Here is a 20,115-nt window from a genome sequence, read left to right as displayed (position 1 = left end):
TTAGCAAGCAAATGAGCTCAGTTTCTGCTTTACATTGGTTTCCAGGAAGCTCATAGCAAAGCCTTGTGCTCCATCACTGCTGCAGCTTCCCCTACCCTGATGTCCCTGAGTTCACTATCCTTCTGCTTGGCTCTTTTATCCTTATACTCATAGATTTTGGTTTTTTCCTCTTTAAGCTTTGTATTGGTAAGCCATAGACTCATATCCTTTTTTCAGAAGTAGGTGGGGTAATGGTAATTTTTGTTTCTTCTCTGAGACAGGGTCTTGCCCTGTTGTCCAGGCTGGAATGCAGTGGCACGATCACGGCTCTCTGCAGCTTGACCTCCCAGGCTCAAGCGATCCTCCAACCTCAGTCTCCCGAGTAGCTGGGACTACAGGCATGCACCACCATGCCAGCTAATTTTTGTAATTTTTGTAGAGATGGGGTTTCGTCAAGTTGCCCAGGCTGGTCTCAAATTCCTGGACTCAATCAATCCTCCGGCCTTGGCCTCTCAAAGTGCTGGGATTACAGGTGTGAGCCACTACACCCAGCTGTAAATTGTTTAAAGTATACGTTGCCAGTACAGGAATTGGTGGAATCTTTGGGGTGCCTAACTCTGGGGTAAGAACAGGAAAGGAGACCCTCAAGCACAGGATTCAGAGTTGGGACCCAGATCAGCCCCATTAGACTAGAGGTTCCTGGGAACAGGTCCTATTTCCCTGCTGCACCTGGGGCCTCGCCTCTGTGTCTCCTTCGAAGATCCAGTGCTTCCTTACAAGACAACGAGCAGACAGGCCTGCTCCTCAGCACAGGTGTGAAAATCAAATTGTGTAAAGCAAATCCCATTGCAGAGAGGTCCAAAAGCTCACTGAGAAAGTTTAGGAGTTGGACTAGAAAGAATTCCAACCCAGTTCACTCTTTTTTTTTTTTTTTTTTTGTAGTCAAAACTGGTCCAAGCGGCCATGAAGCAGACTGAACCTCTGCTCCTGGAGAATGCTCCCAGCCCTGGGTCCCTAGCTGGGGGCCAGAGTGACATCTCAAATGGGTGGTTCGAGCTCAATTTCCTTGTTTGTAAAATGAAGGGGCTGGACTGAAAGCTCAGCATGGCCCTCCTGGCCATGGGCCCTTGAGAGCTGACAGTGGAAACTTCTATGTTCCACGATGCTAAGGTTCAGGATGCGAGGTTGAGGCCCTAGGATTTGGCCACATGGAACTGGAGACACCCACTTCCCGGGCTCACACCACCTTTCTTTATTTGTAATGAGTGGGACTCTTCCTCCCCATGGTGGTCCAGGCCCCAGAAGCGGCCCTGCAGTTGCAGGGGGCAGCCAAGTGTACAGGGTGGGCACAGCTCCTTCCATTAGAACTACAGCTCCACAGACCAGCAGGAAATCTCCACTCCCGGGGGCCCCTCCTGGTAATCCAGCCTGCGCTCTCTGAAATGGAAAGACAGACAGACAGATAGGCAGGTGGTCAGCAAATCTCAGGTGTGGTGGGAAAAGAGGGAGACAGCTGGGGACAGGAACATGGAGGGTAGGGAGTCCTGGGGTCCCTCTAGAATTCCCTCCAGCACAGGCCAACAAGGCCCAGTCACCCAGAGCATTACCCTAGAGAAGCCAGTATGTGAGGTCTCCAGGGTTTAGGCCCTGGGAGTTCAGGGTGTGGACAGGGAGAGGTTCCTACTGTCCCCAACCAACCCCAGGGATCTCAGGGCCCATGTGTTTTCTGTGGGTCTGAGATGGCCATCCATCTTTTGTGGGGCCACTGAAAGCTGGCTTAGACACTTCTACAGCATCAACCTTCCACCGGACTGTGTCTAGTTCCTGGGCAAGGACAGGAGTGGGGCCCTGGAGAGCCTGGCTCCTGGCCTCCCAGTCCCCACCCCACCCCAGCCGGGCTCAGCGGTCTGCTTGTGCCGAGTCACCTGGTGGCAGAGTGGTCATTGCCCTGAACCCTCAGCGTGCGTTTGCCATCATCTGATGCTGCTGGAGAGCCCCACAGCACCTCCTGGTAAAACTGGCCTGAGATACAAAGGGTGGGTCAGTAAGGGTTAGAGACAGAGGGAGCCTGGGAGACACACGCAGGGGAGGGGCACCGCCTGTTCCCAAGCACAGCTGGTTTCCGAGGAAGGCCTGGGCCCCGGCAATGGGCACAGTACCAAGGGTCCCTCCAACATGGCTGGCGAAGCGGTCAGTGTCACGCAGAAGGAGCCGGAGCCCCTCCCCACGGCCATCCCAGAACAACAGGCCGATGGTCACTTTGTCTGGGTCACTGAGCAGCAGGAGACCTGTCTTGTCCATGGTTATCTTCAGGCTGTGGAAAGACCCAGTGTCTTGAGCAGGAAGGTAGAGACGTGTGCACGGAACCTCAGTAGTCAGGGTGGGGAGTGGGCTGGGCTTCCCCTCTTGTCCAGGAAGTCATGGAGTGACCTTGGGTGGGAAGGCCCTTAAATCTTCTGATTTCAGTTTCCTCATTGGTAAAATAGGACTAAAGTTAACTTAATGATGTCTGGTTTCCCCATCAGTTTTTTTTATCCTCTTTTTTGGTGGGGCAGGGACACGGTCTCACTCTGTCCCCCAGGCTGCAGTGCAGTGGTGTGATCTCAGCTCGCTGCAACCTGTGCCTCCTCGGCTCAAGTGATTCTCCCACCTCTACCTCCCAAGTAGCTGGTACTGCAGGTACATGCCACCATGCCCAGCTAATTTTTTTTATTTTTAAGAGAGACAGGGTTTCACCATGTTGCTCAGGCTGGTCTCAAACTCCTGAGCTGAAGCAATCTGCCTGCCTCAGCCTCCCAAGGTGCTGGGATTACAGGCGTGAGCCACCGCACCCAGCCTCTGGTTTTCTTAAATTCAGTTTGTCATAAATTAGTTTTATATGATTGAAGGAGTTTCTCTGATGCATCCACTCTGTCCCGTTTGTTCTACAGCTGGTGCACTCTCTTTGGATGACTTGTGTTTAATCATGTGTTTAATGTCTAAAGGATAGGCCTCTTCTCATTCTGTCTCCTCAGATTTTTAGTTAAAATAACCCTTGAAATTCTTGCCTTTCTGGTGTTCTCATGAATGTTAGGTTCCTTTAAGCATGTTGAATAAGACCCTGCTGTTACTCAGAGGTTATTTGAAACAAATTTTCCCTAAACATACACTGTTCTGTTGCTTCAATTCAATCTAAAAGATGTCGGGTATTTTTTTTTTTTTTTTTTTTTTTGAGACGGAGTCTCGCTCTGTCGCCCAGGCTGAAGTGCAGTGGCGCAATCTCAGCTCACTGCAACCTCCACCTCCTGGGTTCAAGTGGTTCTCCTACCTCAGCCTCCCGAGTAGCTGGGATTACAGGCGTGCCACCACACCCAGCTAATTTTTGTATTTTTAGTAGAGACAGGGTTTCGTCATGTTGGCCAGGATGGTCTCCAATTCCTGACCTTAGGTGATCCACCTGTGTTGGCCTCCCAAAGTGCTGGGATTACAGGCATGAGCCACCGCGCCCGGCCTATTTTTCTTTATGTCTTCTGTAGCTCATGAAACTATTTGGACTTTCTCTCCCTACAATTAATAGGATTTTACTTCTATTTCATTTTCTAGGCATAAAAATGCTATTGATTTTGGTGAATCTACCAGATAGCAAGGAATTTTAGATCTTTTTTTTTTTTCCTTTTTTTGGAGATAGGGTCTCACTCTGTTGCCCACGCTGGAGTGCAGTGGTATTAACTCAGCTCACTGCAACCTCCGTCTCCCAGCTTCAAGCAATTCTCAGCCTCCTGAGTAGCTGGGATTACAGGTGCCCGCCACCATACCTAGCTAGTTTTTGTATTTTTAGTAGAGACGGGGTTTCACTATGTTGGCCAGGCTAGTCTCAAACTCCTGGCCTCAAGTGATCCACCCGCCTAGGCCTCCCAAAGTGTTGGGATTACACTTGTGTTGGGTGGCATGAGCCACTGTGCCTGGCCAACTTTTACAACTTTTATTTATTTATTTTTTGAGATGCAGTCTCGCTCTGTCACCCAGGCTGGAGTGCAATGGCATGAACTTGGCTCACTGCAACCTCTGCCTCCCGGGTTCAAGTGATTCTCCTGTCTTGGCCTCTTGAGTAGCTGGGATTACAGATGCACACTGACACGCCTGGCTAATTTTTTGTATTTTAGTAGAGATGGGGTTTCACCATGTTGTCCAGGCTGGTCTCAAACTCCTGAGCTCAGGCAATCCACCCACCTTGGCCTACCAAAGTGCTGGGATTACAGGCGTGAGCCACCACACCGGGCATAGATCTTTTATGAAACTGGGAAGGTTTTTGGGTGAGCCCTTGGATTAGCTGGGTGGACACTCATCTGTCAAGTGCAAGGGAGTTCCCGCAGAGGGCTGGGTGAGGCAGGGCTGGACAAGGCTCTCCATACTTGGAAAAGGGTGAGCTGTGGCACAGGGCGGGGCTTGGAGGCCACTGCCCACAGAGGACGAGAGCCTCAGCCCTTCCCCGAGGCCCCTCGTGATCTGCAAAACTGGAAGACTGTCCCTGGAAGGCCACTGTGAAGCAGTGAGCTCCCTCACCCAGAAGAGGTGGCCTTCTGCCTCCATTATTCACCAGCTGCTCAGTATTTGAGGCCACTGACTTGTGTCTCCTTAGCAGAGCTCCAAGGATACGCTAAAGAGAATGCTGGTAACATGCTGTCAACAGTGCTCTCCAGCTTCTCACTATTGTCATCAGAACATCACGTCACTATGTAGGCAGCGCTGTCCTGTGGGGTGCTTGGGGGGCACTGTATCATCTGACGGCAAAGTGCTCCCAACTACACTCTCTCATTGGGTTCTCCCCCCAGCCTTCTGACTCTGGGCCAGGATGATTAGTACTGGTTATTGGTGAAGAAACTGAGGCTCAGAGGGACTAAGCTGCCTGCCCAGGGTCACAAGGATTAGCAGCAGAGCTAGCTCCAAACCACACTGTCTCCTGCATGAGATAGTGACCTGGGTTAGGTCCCCAGGACAACTCCTCAGTGCCCTCCAGAGCTGCAGGGGTATATGGCAGGGCTCTTGTCTCTTTACCCCTCCTGTGAGTGTAGCCGCTCCATTCTCAGGTCCATGGCCTCAGGTCACCTGCTGGTACCATCATCAGCCACTGTAGCCTGAAAGGTCAACCCCTGCCCCGGGCTCCAGCCTGGGCCTTACCCGGGCATCACTGAGAACAGCGTCTCCTTCCACTTGTACGCAGAGCTTCTTCGGTTCCGAGTCACCACCACGTGTTCAGGCGATGCGTGAACCCGTACTGGGGGGTTCTTGAAGGTCACTTCGATCCATGAGAACCCAGCCTTCTCCCTCTCATACTGGCCAGTCACCTCAACCCCTGGGAGGACCAGACCAGAGAGGTCAAATCTGGGCCCCAGCCAGGGCTGACACTGACCTGCACGGGGAGCCCTCCCTGATCACACCCCCTGGAGTTCTGCAGCAGCTCCCTCCCTCATCAGGAGGGGCACTCCTTTCTCAGCACTCCTTCACACTGGGGGCTGGCTCCCACAATCTCTCCACTCATCCCTTGGTGTCTAAGGCTTTGGAGGGGCTCCTAAATCCTCGGCGACGGCCACCCTCAGATGAGGCCTTTGATAATTAACTTGTCTCCAGTCAATAAGCCTTCAGAACGCCCCATGGAGCGCCTGGCCCTGAGCTAGATGCCGCGGCCAAGGGTAAGATGGAGAATCGGTGCTCCCTGCCCTCAGGAAAGACATTCCCAGGCCTGAGTGAGGAAGTGGGTGACACATGCACCTGAGGAATGAGAAAGCCATGGATGTCCCTTGGCTTTGAGCGGGGCTGGGCGGTGCGGGGGTGAGCATTGCTGAGTGGAGTGTGTCCCCATGTCTGGTCCAGGATTGAAGGGGCGGGGCCCAGCCAGCACCCCTGTCTCTTCCTGCCATTCCCCTCATCCACACCTTCTAGGTCTCATCTTTTGGGAATCTGTAGTCTGCAGGCACTAACTCCTCCATCTGGAACATCCTCATGCTGGTCTCTGTGCACCCAGGGCCCTGCCATCCCTGTGTGACCCCAGGCAGCTCCCCTGACCCTTGCCCCACCCTGGCTCCTCTTCTAGGCTCACCTCCACATGGCTGCCATGCTTATCTGTGCCTAGGCCACCCACACCTGCACACAAGGTGCCCAGTGGAAGGTCCCTGGGGTGTCTGTGTGAGTGTGTGCTCATGCCGGCGCTGGGAGGCAGGACCATGCTATGATCTGGGAGGGGCCTGTGTGGGGCCAGCCTGCACGCGCTGTGTGTGTCTCTGTAGGCAGGTGGTGGGTGTGTGCCAGTGATGTCTGGGTCTCTCTGAGTGTGCCCCTCTCACCTTGCTCAGGGTCTGAGAGCAGGTTCACTGGCCCCTGGCGGTGTCTGGGGTCCACACAGAGCCGCTCCACGCTCTGCCCAGGCAGTGGCAGGATGGCAGAGGGAGCCTGTATGGGGGCTGGGACAGCCGGGGCACAGCTCCTGGAGCAGCAGGAAGGGCAGGCTGGGGGCAAGGATGTGGAAGGGGGCCAAGGGGGCTGGGAACTTACCTGGGCTTTGGGCTGTCATGGTTGTTTCTAAAAGAAGAAAAAGTCTGGGTTTAGGCAGCCCCTTCCTGAGGAGTGGGAGGTTGAGGGAGGGAGCAGTGACTAGGTGTGGCTGGGTTCCCTCACTACTTCAACATCGAGACACATGACAGGTCACTTCCCTCCCAGGATCCCCCTGTTAGGACAGGGCCTCTGGCCTTGGGGGCACCTTCGATTTTGGTATTCATGACACGAGACACAGCTGGATCAGGATTTGAGGTGGCTGGTGGTGCTGAAGCAGGCATTAGGGCAGGAACATCCGGAAACAGAAAGGAAGCAGGAAGGCAGTCAGGAGGCGGGCAACCAGCGGCGCAGCCACCGCTGCCACCAAGCTCCAGCCCCCAATCCTGCCACACATACACTCCACCTAGAATGGCCTTTGTCACAGGAGATTTTCAAGCAGAAGAGCATGCTGTCAGGGATAGGTCCAGCCTGGCTCTACAGCTGCATTCGAGTGCAGATTTGGGGATCAGAAAACAGTTCAAGGGACCTCTGTTGGCTTTCTGAACAGAGGAAGCCCTCCCTTCCTAGAAGTTTTCCTCATGAGTCAGCCTCTAGAGTATAGTGGATCCTACTCAGTGAAAGTAAAGGACAGGTGAAGTCCTACCTTGCGGAGGGGAGGCCTGATGTCCATACACTGGGTAGTGGGGAGAGGGGCCTTCAGAGAGAGGAAGCTGGCAAGGACTGCTCCAAAGAGCACTGTGACATGCATGCTTGGCCAGTCCCTGCCCCTCTTAGGGCCTAGGGTCCCTTCTGAACAAGGAGTGTGGGAGAGGCTGCTCTGTCATGGCCTGTGGTCTGACAACCTAGGGGCAGCTAAAGGACCTGGGTGAGCTCGCATCTGAGGAGATAAGACGCTGAGGATGGGGCAGGGGGCAGCTGCAAAGAGCTGGGAAGGTGAGGACAGCCTCCTTAGGAAATGCACTCCCACCCCAGCCCCAGTAAATGATCCCAGGTTGAACTGACCCACAATTACTTCACAGCGCGCCCTCAGCAGCTGTCCCTGGCCTGGCCCTGTGATGCGTGCTTTACTCCACCCCCCTCTATGGGGCAGGCTCAAGGACCACCGTGGGAAACCGAGGCCCTCACAGGGCCGGAAGGCGGCTTACAGATGGCCAGACGGCGGAAGGGGTGGAAAGCAGCACGGTCGGGAGCATCAGGAGGTCCTGGGAGTCCAAGTTGCCCAGGGCTGAGAACCCCAGGTCTGAAATTCATCCGGGAGCCAGCAGCTCCAGCTTTGGAGAAATTGACAGATGCAGTCTTCTCTCAGGTGGGGTGTGGGTCCTCACAGCCAGGGATTGAGATCCACCCAGGAGTGGGTGCGGAGAGGGCAGCTATGTCCCCTCTCCCCACACCCGGCCAACTTGGGGAGCCTCTCCCCCAACAGCTGGGAGATAATTAATGCTGGAACAATAATGGACCTCCCTCGAACTCCCCCCCCGGGGATGTCATGCCTCCCCCTGGCAGAACCCCTCAAACTACCTTGTCTACTCCATCCTCTTCTTGGAGAAAAGGAAGCTTCTGTGTGGTCAAGTCCTGATCAGATACAACTGAACTGAGGCCCGAGGGCTGTCACCAGCCAGAGGAGCTGGGCAAGGCACTACCCTCCACAGCCAGGACTGAGCCCAATCTGTTAATCTCCCCTCCCCACACCTCCTACTTTGTCACCTGGTTTTGGTATTTTTGCTCCCTGGAGATAATATTTGAAGAAAGTGGAACCTGGAAATCAGTGGGACCTGGGTTTGCATCTTGCACCCACCTTCCTGTGGCCCCACTTGGATGGGGACTGTATTCCTAGTGCTGGGGACAGGGCCTGAGGCACAGCCAATATTTGAATGCACAGGCGACTAAATGCACCAGCGTGCTGGGTCAGATTACACTGTCTCCTGGCAGCAGGGCTGGGCTGGAGAGGCCTGGGTGGACCTGGGCCCTGGCCAGCAACCTCACAGGGCTGGTGCCCTGGACCCTGTGTTAGCAGACCACCACCCAGCACAGCCTTTGAGGATGTTTGCTGCTTACCTGAGTGGACATTCCTGTTTCTACTTTCTGGATAAAACAAAGAGAGAGAGAGAGAGACAGACAGACAGAGACACAGACAGACACCGTCAGAGTGGTTTTCATCAATTTGAAGAGCTTGTGTTTAATCTTGCTACCCAATCCCGGACTATATCGTAGGTGCAATGAATTTGGGAAGACAGGAGACCCGGCTTCACTTTCCTCATCAGTGAATAGGCTGAGTCTCCCAGGGGGAGTCTGTTGGGGGCACGGTTGGGGTCTTGGTCGGGATGCAGGGAAGATCCGGGAGAATGCTGGGTCCAAACTCTGCTACCTGGGAGGCTGAGATCTCAACCCCACACCCACCGCCTTCCACGGGCTTCTCAGCAACTTGAGACTGCTCTTGGTCTTCGGGTTTGGTGACTACCATAGATGTGAGAGGCGTGACAAAGCTGTAGGCAAGTGATAAATTCAGCGCTTGGGTCCGGAGGGCCTGCTGATCAGCATCGGATGCGGAGACACTGTAGGTGGAGCACATCAGAGCTCAGGAGGTCCTTGAATTCGGGAACAGATTTTCCATCCAGCTCCTTCTGGGGAGGTCCCTCTGGGAGAATCTGGAGCTTGGACATGATACCAAGACCCCCCTCTCTCCATGCTTAGGCACTGTCCCGTGCCACCTGTGCCTGCCCCCTAGCGACAGGCTTAGGGAGGTGCTGATGCACTCACGTTTGCTCCAGCAGCTGCTGGATAGTCAGGTATGCCCAGAGCCTCTCCATGAAGTTGTGGAAGATATACTTGGGACTCTGGAACTCCGCCTCCTGCTCTGCCACGCTGGACTCCGTTTGGAAAGTGATGTTCTGTGTAGGCTGGAAAGAGGGGCCCAGCCAGGGCAGGAGCAGTGAGGGCCGGACATCCGCATCTGGCCTGGTACTTCTGAGCTCTTCCATGATTGGAGCTGGGGCAGGTCCCACACGCTGACTGTGGGGACTGCATTTCCTTTGAGTGGGGGTAAGGAGGGGGCTTAGGGATGCAAGGGGCTCAGTCACAGAGCATACAGGGATGAGAAGGAGGTGAAAAGGTAGCAAAGTAGCCCAGGTACAACAGAGCAGGCACAGCGCCAGGACTCAGATCAGCCAAACCTCTGGAAGAAAGGGATGGGAACCCCAGGCCAGTGTAGAAACAGCAGCAGGAAGGATTTGCAAGTGCAGTGTGGAGCATGAAGGGTGTCTAGCTATAGCCTGCTCTTAGCCCCAAAGGTAGGGGAAAGGGCCAGAGAAGGAGGGACCTTCCCAGGGGTCAGAGGCAGAGTTGAGAACAGAACTCAGATGTTGTGGCTCTGGGTTTGGGACCCCATCCACCCCAACGGCTGTCCCTGTCCAAGCTGGCCCCTCTGCGGCTGGCCACCGTGGGACAATGACAGGGAAGCGTGCATCCAAGCTCTGTGTGAACCTGCTCCCATCTCCCTTGGGGAGGGGCCTGTGGTCTCAGACTGACCTAGCTTGCTGCCTGGGAAATGGGCTCCTAGGGCAGAGGAATCCCAGGCCTCTCCCACCAGAGCTCCCCGAGTGGCCAAGAGACCTTTTCACAATGTGGATCAGACCTGTGGTCTGCTCCCACTGGAGCAGCCTGTCTCTTGCCCAGATCCTGGCTGGCTTTCCAAAGCTCTGGCACACATAGGCTACCTGCATGAATTTTGCCCCATCCACACATACAGTTATTTAATTGATATTTTTCCTTAAATGAACTTTAAGTAGGCTAACAATTTTTACTTGGCTTTATACCCATAAAATCTTAGATCTGGGCTGGGCGTGGTGGCTCACGCCTGTAATCCCAGCACTTTGGGAGGCCAAGGTGGGCGGATCACGAGGTCAGGAGATCAAGACCATCCTGGCTAACACAGTGAAACCCCGTCTCTACTAAAAATACAAAAAATTAGCCGGGCGTGGTGGTGGGCGCCTGTAGTCCCAGCTATTCGGGAGGCTGAGGCAGGAGAATGGCGTGAACCTGGGAGGCGGAGCTTGCAATGAGCCGAGATTGAACCACTGCACTCCAGCCTGGGAGACAGAGCGAGACTCTATCTCAAAAAAAAAAAATCTTAGGTCTGAAGTTCAGGTCATATTTTTCAGAATACACATTAAAATAAGTAAATAACCACTAAAACAAAGCCATGTCTGTCTGTGAACTCCCCTGAGTCACCTTGGGTTCTGTACTTTGGGAACCCACGGCCTCCAAGCTAAATCAGCTGCTGACATGTATGGAGTGCTTATCACTGGACATCAATCACAGTGACTTTATGAGGGGGGCATGCGACTTATTCCCATGTTTCCTCCTATGTTTACATAGCAGGAAACTGCGGTACATGGAGGTTAAGTGACTTCTCCATGTCTCCTATCTGGGAGGTGGCAGAGCTGGGTTTGAAGCCAGGCGGGGTGGCCACGCAGCCTGTACCAACAGTCATGACATTTGGGGACTTGTCCTGAGACAAGGCCGTGGGCCCCCAACACCCACTGCTATTCTCTTCACACACGCTACCCTCATGCCACAGGGGCCTAACATATTCCTCCATTGCCCCATCTGGACTCTTCCCACTCCTACTTATCTCTTTGTCTCTGCTGGGCCTCCTCCAGGAAGCCCTCCCTGATCCCCAGGCCAGGCTGGGGCTCCTAGTGCTGCTCTCTTGAGTCCAGGGTTAGATCCCAGCCTGTAGCTGGTTTGTGTGGTGATATGTCCTCGGGTTGTCTCTCCCATGAGGTCACGGAGGGGTCAGCCTCATTCACTGCTGCATCCCAGGGCCTGAAGAAGGCCCTGCCGCAGAGCCTGTGCTCAGTTTCTCTTTGTGAAATGACAGGGGGTCCCTGCAAGGAGGCAGGGAAGGCTGGGCAAGGACAGGGTGCCACATGGCAAGCTGGGCTCTTGGCCTGGTTGCAGTGGGGCCCAGGGCAAGCTGCCTGCCCTGCCTGGAGCTCAGTCTGCTCATCTGTGAAATAGAAGCAGCCCTTCCTGTCCGACTGCAACCTGAGAGGGTTGTGGTACCAGGATAGGAGGAGAAGACAACTAGGGAGGAATCCCTGCCCTCACCTGTGCTCGCAGGTGCACAGACCGGCTGCCGAGAGCCTGTATGTGCTGGTCTCATGAGAATCACTCCACTGTCTCATTGAATCCCTGCCATGCCCCTGTGTCATCCACAGGCAGCAGAGGGGAAAGCTGGAGCTGGGCAGGTCTGGGATTTGAGTGCAGCCCCTCTGGCTGCAGAGGTGGAGGCTGCCGTTCCCCTCCAGGGTGGCTTTGGCCACACTCACCAGCTTCCCACTGACTGTGGCTGTGAGCACATCAGGCCCCTGGTCCTGGAGCTTCCCAGCCACCACCATCTCTGAGCCCTTGAAGAGGAGCCGGAAGTTGTTTTGAGTGACCTCCTCCACGGCATTGCTTGGGTACTCGAAGGTCACTGCTGTCAGCAGTGGGTTGGCCACTTCCTGGTAGAAGTCCTGCAGGGTTGGGGGTGTCATAAAGGCCGGGCTTTATGACTGCCCACTTCTCTGTGCAGCCCACCTGGGGCACGCTGGCACCTGGAGCTGCAGGGCGGAGTCTGAGTCCTCATGGATACGCCGAGCCAGGCCGCCGTTGTCCAGTGCCAGCTTCTCCAGGAAGGCATAGCTGACGTCGAAGCCGAAGCCCAGGCAGAAGAGGCTGTACCGGCCACTTACAGCTTCCCGCACGTTCTTCTGGATGCTCCTGGGGTTAGTCTCCCCTGGACCCAGGGGTTTGCGATGAGGGTGAGAAAATAGTGATTTGCTTGATGAATACTTCTAGAACCTCAGAGCCGAGGGGCCTCAGTGACCCCCTCTCCCTGCCCAGGTCCCACAGCAAGCCCAGGTGCAGCCCCAGCCGCCTCCCCCGTGCAGCATGTCCTGGAGTCGCGGGCAGGGCCCTCACCCACAGTGGGGTCGCCATCGGTGAGCAGGATGATGAGTGAGACACTCCCGTCGGGCAGCCGCTCCTCCTGGTTGCTGCTGTCCAGCAACTGCACAGCCATCAGCATTGCATCATTGATGTTGGTCCCTGAGGAGCACACACTCTCAAGGTGGCCCCCGGCCAGGAGCCCTGGAAGCCCCCACCCTGCAGGGCCGCAGAGGCACTTACCTCCCAGGGCCTGGATGCCGGCAGCAAAGCTCCTGGCCTTGTTCACGTTCTCGGCTGAGGCTGGCACCAGTGATGGCCTCCACTGAGTTGCTTCTGTACTGAAGACGATGAGGTTGAACTGGTCTCTGGGGCTGAGGTCATCCAGGATCTTGATTAGGGCTTCCCGGGTCTGGTCAGGGAGAGGAAACGTGGGTGCTTCAGAAGGGCTCCCTGAGGGCTCGTGTGCCCTTGGGCTGGCATCCTTGGACTTCTGTCTCAGGGGTGAGGTCATGGTATCTGCTCTAGGAACAGGGGCTGCCCTAGGCTCTGGCCAACCTTGGCTCCTGAGAGCCACCCGCCCCATGGTGCCGAAAGGTGAAGGAAGGGGGTCTGCCTGTCGGACCACAGCTGATAGTGTGAAGGGCCTGGGAGTTTTCAGGGCCCTGCCCAGGGCCACAGGACCTACCTGCTGGATTTTCCTGCCACTCATGGAGCCGCTCTTGTCAATGACAAAGACCACATTCTTGGGCATTGTGGTTAGGCCCTCGGGGGCAAAGTAGTGTACAAAGTAGCCGTTCTCGATCTGTGGCCAGAGTGAGACCCACCCAGGCCATCAGAGCTACGATTGTGCCCTATCCCCATTCAGCCCCCTTACCCCAAATTCTGGGTTTCTGTGCTCTGTTCCAATCCCATTTCCATCCCACTGCTAACCTCCCCAAAACCTTGCCCTTTTTCAGGGCTCAGACCAGCCCCTTTCTTGTGGAAGCCTTCCCTGCTCATGCATAGCCCACTAGAACTCTCCCTGCAACTTTTCCTTCTATTTGTTTTAGTATTTCAGATGGCTTATACTAAAAAGTTCAGACATCATAAACCTGACAACCATCAAAAGAGGGAAGACTTCAAAAACATGGAGTAAAAGGGAAGTATAATAACAATGGCAGAAATGGCTGGGTGTGGTGAATCACGCCTGTAATTCCAGCACTCTGGGAGGCTTAGGTGGGAGGATCACTTGAGCCCAGGAATTCAAGACCAGCCTGGGCAACCTTGTCTCTACCGGAAAAAAAAAAAAAAAAATTAGCCAGGTGTGGTGGTGCATGCCTGTAGTCCCAGCTACTAGGGAGGCTGAGGCAGGAGGATCTTTTGAACCTGGGAGTTTGACGGTGCAGTGAGCCATGATCATACCAAAATATAACAACAATAATAATGCCAGAAACTAGTGTGAAAGAAACTACTGCAAATGTGCATAAAACTGAGTTGTGAGCCTCCCAGCAGCAGAGGCAAAGACGGAAACCCCACAGGGCAGCTCTTCTCAGAGACAAACCTTTTCTGCCTGGGAAAGGGAATAATTTCAGGGACAACACAACTAAATCACGTGTTTTCTGTCTGTGCCGGTCCCTGGTGCACACTGCTAAGTAAGGGTGGTTCTTTTCCTCTTCTAAAATACCCAAGCTCAGGCCCTTGGGGGTGGACAGACTTCCAGGCTGCTCTGCTCTTGCCTGGAGTCCACCCACCTGAATGGAGCCCCCGGAGATGGCCCGGTCCACATCATAGCGAATAATGAGGTTGCCGTCCAGGACTGTTTCTTGCTGCTCTGGGTACTTTTGCTGCTGGGAAAGTGTTGGCTTGAACCGGATGTGAGCCTGAAGGAATAATCCGGGCTGAAGTTGGGAGGAACAGCAAAGCCAGGCCAACAACACCCTCTACCCGTCTGTATATTGGGAAATCAGAATTCCAGGATGCAGCCTTGGGTCCGTATTCCAGGGCACTTTCTTTCAGGCTGAGTTATTGATGGACCACTTTCACGTAGGGGAGGGGTGTGATGAGCGCCCTGTTCCTGGAGCCGCGCAAGCAGAGGCTGTTCCAGGATGTGTGCTGTCCAACCATCTCCTCCTCTCCACCTGGGCCCAGGACCCTCACATCAGTCTATTATCCAGCCCCTTCCCAGACAGATCTCAGGGCTCATACGAGGACGCCATGGTCCTTCTCTAGGCTTTGCCCTCCCCATCTGCCAAATGACAGCAAGGACGCAGAGATCTCAGGAGCCTCTCCAGCTCACAGCTCACAGGAGGGAGAGCCCATCCTGCTTTCCAGAAATCCGGGCTCACAGGGCTGGCCTAAAGGCAGGGCCCTTGGTACCCTCACCTGCTGACCACAACAGGCCCACCTTGGTCTTATTCTGCCAGGTGGTGAAGGCGTCTACCAACTGGTTGGTCATGAAGGTGCTCTCTGTCTCCAGGAAGCTGATGCCCTGGGGCTCGAAGATGTGAATGTCCATCTGGAGGCAAGATGTGGGTCCCTGGGTCAGCCAGGAGCCTGGGCTGGGGCTCACAGGAGGCCCAGGGACAAAGAGGGGCCGCCCTCAGCAGGGCAAGGGTCACGCAGGAGGCCTCCCCGGAAGAGGTAGCAGCAGGTACCTGCAGGTGCTTGACCAGCTGCTGGGGCCGCACTTTCAGCAGCAGCTCGTACACCCCCAAACACCGCTTGAGCAGCTCCTCATAGACCAGCTCAAAGGTGATCTTGGCATTGGGAGCCACACTGACTGACACCTGGAACTGCTCCATGTTTCTCCCGGTGGCCCTGGGGGAGAAGGGCATCAGGCCTGCCCCTCCAGGACAGGTTGGGTAAGGCTAGTAGAGGTGGGAGCAGGACTAAGGGCCAAAGGCAAGGTGGCCTTTGTCTAGACCCTCCCCACTGAAGCTGCCCCCCGCCAGCTCACTTGACGAGGCCAGCGCTCTTTCCCTTGGCCACTGCTGTGCTGTACTGTGCCTGGGCTTCGGCCTTCTCCTTGATGATCCCTGGGTAGGTCATGCCATCGATGATCCTGGGGGCAGAAGGGTGGGAGTTGTTGAGAGCCTGGTGGCATGGGCCCATTCCACTCCTGCCTCCTCCAGAGAGCCTTTCTGGACTCGGTGTGCCTCTTGACACAGTGACTCCCATCTTTGCCTGAGCCCAGTGCCATTTATTATGCACCTACCACATACAGGACCCTGTGCAGGGCACTCTGCGAAGTGCGCCAGGCCTCTAGCTCCTGGAGGTGTGTACAGTAACAGTACGCATTCATTTTATAGAAGGGACGAAGGGGAGGCTGCAGAGGGGCAGGGCTGGGCTAAATCCTGCCTTCTCTTCACCTGTCCAGTCTGGCCCAAGCTGGCCCACATTCCCACCTGTCCCTTCCACTTCACGGACTGTTCCAGGGGAACCAGTTCATCACCAGCAAGAGCTCTCTGAGTCACACTTGTTCCCAGCCCTGCATGCAGCCGTGTGGGGCCAGGACTGAGGAGGAAGGAGACGCAGGGCTGGAGGCTCTGAGCCCTTTCCCCCTACAGCAGTCTGCCCCCTCCCTCCCACAAGAGGCAGGCACCCTATAGGGAGGCTGGCATATCTGGAAGGAGGTTTTGGACAACTGGTGGACGGGACTCCTGGGTGTGTGGACACACTCCTAGCAGCCATCCTTTGGGGGCTGAGAAAGAATGGCCCAGGCCATTTCTCAGGGAGGAAAACGACTTCTCCAGAGCCTCCTTGTGGGGTGAGTAGGGATGTGCCTGGTCAACTTCGCCTGCTCCATCTGGGGGTGGTATGAAAGTGTGGGAGTGTGTGGCAGTGGGCAGGAGGGGGAGCAGCCAGGATGTCAGGACTACGCGTCCCTCCTGCCTGACCTTCCTGGTTATAATTTAACTCTAGCCTGGGATGGGGCTGGTGAGTGGGCAGTGGCGCTCCTCCCCTTGGGTAGGCAGTGCTTCATCTCTCCAGATGCCCAGCTGGGGCTCCTGGCCAGGTCAGGGAGCAGGCAACTTGCTGTCTGCTCCCCTAACTCATGCAGCAACAGCATCTGGGTCCAGAGAAGGCAAATGACAGTCTTTGGCTCTCAGCAGATGCCACGGGCCTGGACCTGGCAACTGCTGACCCTGGCACCCATGTCGAAGGCTGACACAGCCCGTGGGGCTTGCACTGCAAGCTGGGCAGCATAGGCCCGGGCTCTGGGTTAGGAAAAGTAGAGGCTGCTGTGGAGTGGGGGATGCGTGGGGCCTGAGGGTGGAAACTAGCCCCCACTGCAGTTTTCCAGAGGCCGCAGTGTGGGACCTCGCATGAGAGACACTCCCTCTCTGCCCCACCATCGCCCTCTCTGTTTCTGGGAAGAGTCTTGCCCTTGTCCTAAATCACAGCTTTTCCTGGCAGCAAGGGACAGACAGTGTCCTGGTGCATTTAGTAAACATTGGAAACTGAGTTGGGAAGGGTAGGGGAGGGTGGCAGAGGACAAAGTGAGGACCATCACTGGCTCATAGAATTCAGAGAAACCTCAGGCATCTCTCATGCAGCCTGAGCAAAAATGTCCTCTGCAGGATCCCAGCTGGGGCATACCTAGGAGAATCCTCCTCAAGCCACTCTCCACTGTGGGGAAGCCAAGGGTCTAGGAGGTTTTCTGTACTTTGAGCTGGAATGTGCATTTTGGTGGCTCCCTCTTGCCTGGTCTGGCCTCAGGAGGCCTCAAGTCTGTGCTCCTCCCTCAAAGGCAAAGTCACAAAGATGCTGTGGTTCTCTGCCTAACACCTGGACAGCACTTAGGGATGATGAATGGCTGGATGGAGGGAAGGACGGGGGCATCTTTGAGAATAAGTCCCTTGGCGAGCCCCTGTTCCTGTGTGGCCCCCAGGTGCAGGGTGTACTCCTGAAGATGTACACCCTGACATGCTTTACTTCAAGAAGAGGGTTTGCTGGCACTGAGCAGATGGAGTCATAGCACTGGGGGGCGTGGAGAGGTGAGGAGGGTGGGAAGGCACCTACATGGAGAAGTTGGTGATGAAGGCTTTCTTGGGCAGCTCCATCTGGAAGGTGGCCTCCTGCACAGTATGGGCCCTATTGACCACTCGGCTGGTGACGACCGTGTGGGCAAATCGGGATGAGACCCTGGAGTCCACGGTGAGGCTGTAGATGTCGACGCCATTCTGGACCAGCAAAGAAGAAGGGGGTTGCAGGGTTTCAATGCCACCTCAGCTCAGGGTGACACTCTTCAAGAGTTGGCCCTGACTCTGGCTCCAGACCGAACCCTGGCTCCCAATCTGACTGAGCCACTGACCAGGCCTCAGGCTGAACCCAGTGAGGCATCTCATATGTGAACATTTGTCTCAGGTTAAGAGGTAGCAGTGTGCTTCATTCCCCACCCTACAGCACCACAGGGCAGGGGCCACGTCTTTCTTGATCTATGGGGGCCCAGAGCACCCCTTGGAGAAGAACAAGCATGCAGCAGGTGGAGCTGGTGAAGCCAGGGCCAGTGTCTGGGAGGGGCATCACACTCAGCCTCTGGGCAGGGGTGAGAGCCCTGGTGGGGTCAGGGAGCTTTGCATGCTGGCTTAGCTTTGCCCAGAAAAAGGGCAGTGACCAGGTCCTTTGATTTCTGGAGACTTTGGCCTCTGTGGCAACAGGGAAGCTCCCACCAGTCTCCTAGAAGGAAGCCCTCGGAGCTGGAAGAATTCGGAGGTAGACTAGAGTCTGGTCTCTAAGAGTTGGGAATCGTCCTCTCTGCTCCGCAGTGGACTCTCCCCAACCCATCCCCCCTTCCGCAGGGCACTCCCCTAGCATGTGCCATTTGCCTCGAGGCCTGTGTCCCCCGAGGAGGGGCACACGGGCACCTCTTACCTGCTTGTGTGCGACATGCTCATGCGCACCGCACCAACTCTGCTCGGCTGCATGTGGCTGCCTGAACGCAGTTTGGCACAGAGGTGCCAAGTGGCTTGTTTACGTGCTTGGGTATTTGCTCTGCGACAAGCACTGTCCTAAGCACTTTATAGATACAATGGGTTTGGTTTCCACAACCGCCACCCTCTGAATAGGTTCTAGTATTACCCTGTTTTACACATGAGGAAATTGAGACATAGACAGCATAAATCATTCCTCTGAGGTCATTTACTAAAAGGCAGTAGAGCCACGCTTGTAAAACTGTATTTCCTCATTTGCAAAGTGGAAATGATTGGAGCATCCCCTCTATTAGGTGGGAAAATACCAGTAAGGCCCTAGGGGTAGTGCCTGGCGGGAGGTCTGCACCATTTTTTTGCACACACACTGATGCACACGCACTTGTTCTGACACGCTCACACATGTGGAGGCTCTTCCCCACTTCCCAGGCGTTCTCTCATCCCCCAGCTCATGCCACACCCATGGATGCTGGCTACCTTTTCGGCAGTGGTGGTCTGGTGGATGGCCAGCAGTGAAAGCAGGACCAGAACTTTGCTGCAGGTACAGACAGGCCTTGGGGGCTTCATCGTGGCTCCAGTGTCTGCCAGAAGGCTTCTGAACTTGACAGCAAGTGGGGAATGGATTAGTAACTTGTTTGCTGCCCCACCCACATGGGGGCAGGTTCTGGGAAATTGGGATCTACAAGCCAAAAACCACAGTGACCTCAGATAAGCAAATGACGAACATCCCGTGGACCTTGGCTGGGGGCAAGAATGTATACCAAAGAAAGGTAGGCTCAGGTTGGAGTGGGGGTACGTGCCCCTTCTGAAAAGTGCGAAACCTTCACCAGGACCCTTCACACCAGGCATTCCACGAAGCTCCACAGGGCTGGGAGGGAACTGACAGTGAAGATGTCAGTCTGCTCTCCATAAGTCCAGCCTGGGGGGAAACAGGGGGGGATGGTCGGGAAGACTAGGGCTACAGGGCTACCCTAGCGGCTTCCAGGAGGAAGGGGGCTTGGCCACCAGGTAAGTGTGACTGGCTGATGGGAGGGCCCAAAGGCATGGAGTGACTCTGGGAGGTGTCTGTGTGGGGCAAGATCTAGAGTCAGGATAGATATGCCGTATTTCTGAAGTGAGAGGTGCTGGGCACCTCTCCTGGGGTCCCAGGCTGCTGTTTGGGTGCCATTAATCTAGACAGGACTTTAGGTTCAACCCCAGCAAGGCCCCCAAAACAAGAATGGCAATACAACTGAGTCATAAACCTGCCACATCCTGGGGCACAGAGGTCTCCATACGGGGAGTTTATTGACAGGAGAGCATGGAACAGAAGACAGAGCTGACAGTGCCAGCAGCTACTGAGGGGTGACTGGGGAGGCATTCGGTGGAGCGGAGGGAGCCCAGGAATTGCTGGTTGAGAGAGGGCAGAATGCTGTTGTCATGAGCAGTGTGATGCTGCCACAGCCCAGACCCAGGGGAGAGCTGCCCAAAGGCCTGGGGTGGGTCCCGGCCTTGCTAAAGTTGAAGCGCTCTGCTCCTTGTAAAGTGGGATCGAGTGAGTACATATTATGCGCTCTGGGCGCCGCTGGGGCTCGCGTTCCCTGGTGGCCTGGGGAAGCCAGCTCCTGAGTCTGTGGCCACAGATGGGTAAAGATGAATCATAAAAGTGTGGCCAGATGCCAAGTCCTGGATCAGGGAAGGAGGACGGCTCCGTGACACCAGCCCTGAGGGGGCCAGCTGCCTTGGGAACCTATTGGGGGCCTTGGGGCAGCCAGTGGCTTCCAGAGGC

The 20,115-nt window shown here is 55.4% G+C and overlaps 1 protein-coding gene across 4 annotated transcripts; it reads right to left on the bottom strand.

Moving 5' to 3' along the window:
• Nucleotides 1-1,216: 1,216 nt before the first annotated feature.
• On the bottom strand, nt 1,217-18,970 carry ITIH4 (inter-alpha-trypsin inhibitor heavy chain 4). Of its 4 annotated transcripts, none has more exons than XM_054483889.2 (24): nt 18,825-18,970; nt 17,440-17,600; nt 15,374-15,478; nt 15,072-15,234; nt 14,822-14,932; nt 14,169-14,297; nt 13,124-13,240; nt 12,679-12,847; nt 12,472-12,597; nt 12,105-12,286; nt 11,617-12,023; nt 9,265-9,534; nt 8,905-9,059; nt 8,563-8,589; nt 8,212-8,262; nt 8,026-8,079; nt 7,653-7,778; nt 6,713-6,775; nt 6,508-6,534; nt 6,300-6,416; nt 5,137-5,311; nt 2,139-2,293; nt 1,905-2,001; nt 1,217-1,416 (listed from the first exon to the last, which is right to left on the bottom strand). In XM_054483889.2, exons 1-24 carry the CDS (start codon nt 18,912-18,914, stop codon nt 1,347-1,349), a joined length of 3,147 nt encoding a protein of 1,048 aa, XP_054339864.1. In that variant the 5' UTR covers nt 18,915-18,970; the 3' UTR covers nt 1,217-1,346. The 4 variants fall into 4 exon arrangements, with proteins under 4 accessions (XP_054339864.1, XP_054339865.1, XP_054339867.1 ...); XM_054483890.2 differs by having other exon boundaries at nt 9,265-9,404; nt 11,838-12,023; nt 18,825-18,969; XM_054483892.2 differs by lacking the exon at nt 8,212-8,262 and having other exon boundaries at nt 9,265-9,404; nt 11,838-12,023; nt 18,825-18,969.
• Nucleotides 18,971-20,115: the final 1,145 nt, after the last annotated feature.

Source organism: Pongo pygmaeus, chromosome 2, assembly GCF_028885625.2.
Source record: "Pongo pygmaeus isolate AG05252 chromosome 2, NHGRI_mPonPyg2-v2.0_pri, whole genome shotgun sequence".
Lineage (NCBI taxonomy): Eukaryota > Metazoa > Chordata > Mammalia > Primates > Hominidae > Pongo > Pongo pygmaeus.
Note: the sequence above shows the minus strand (reverse complement) of the source record. Positions and strands in the feature narration are given on the sequence as shown.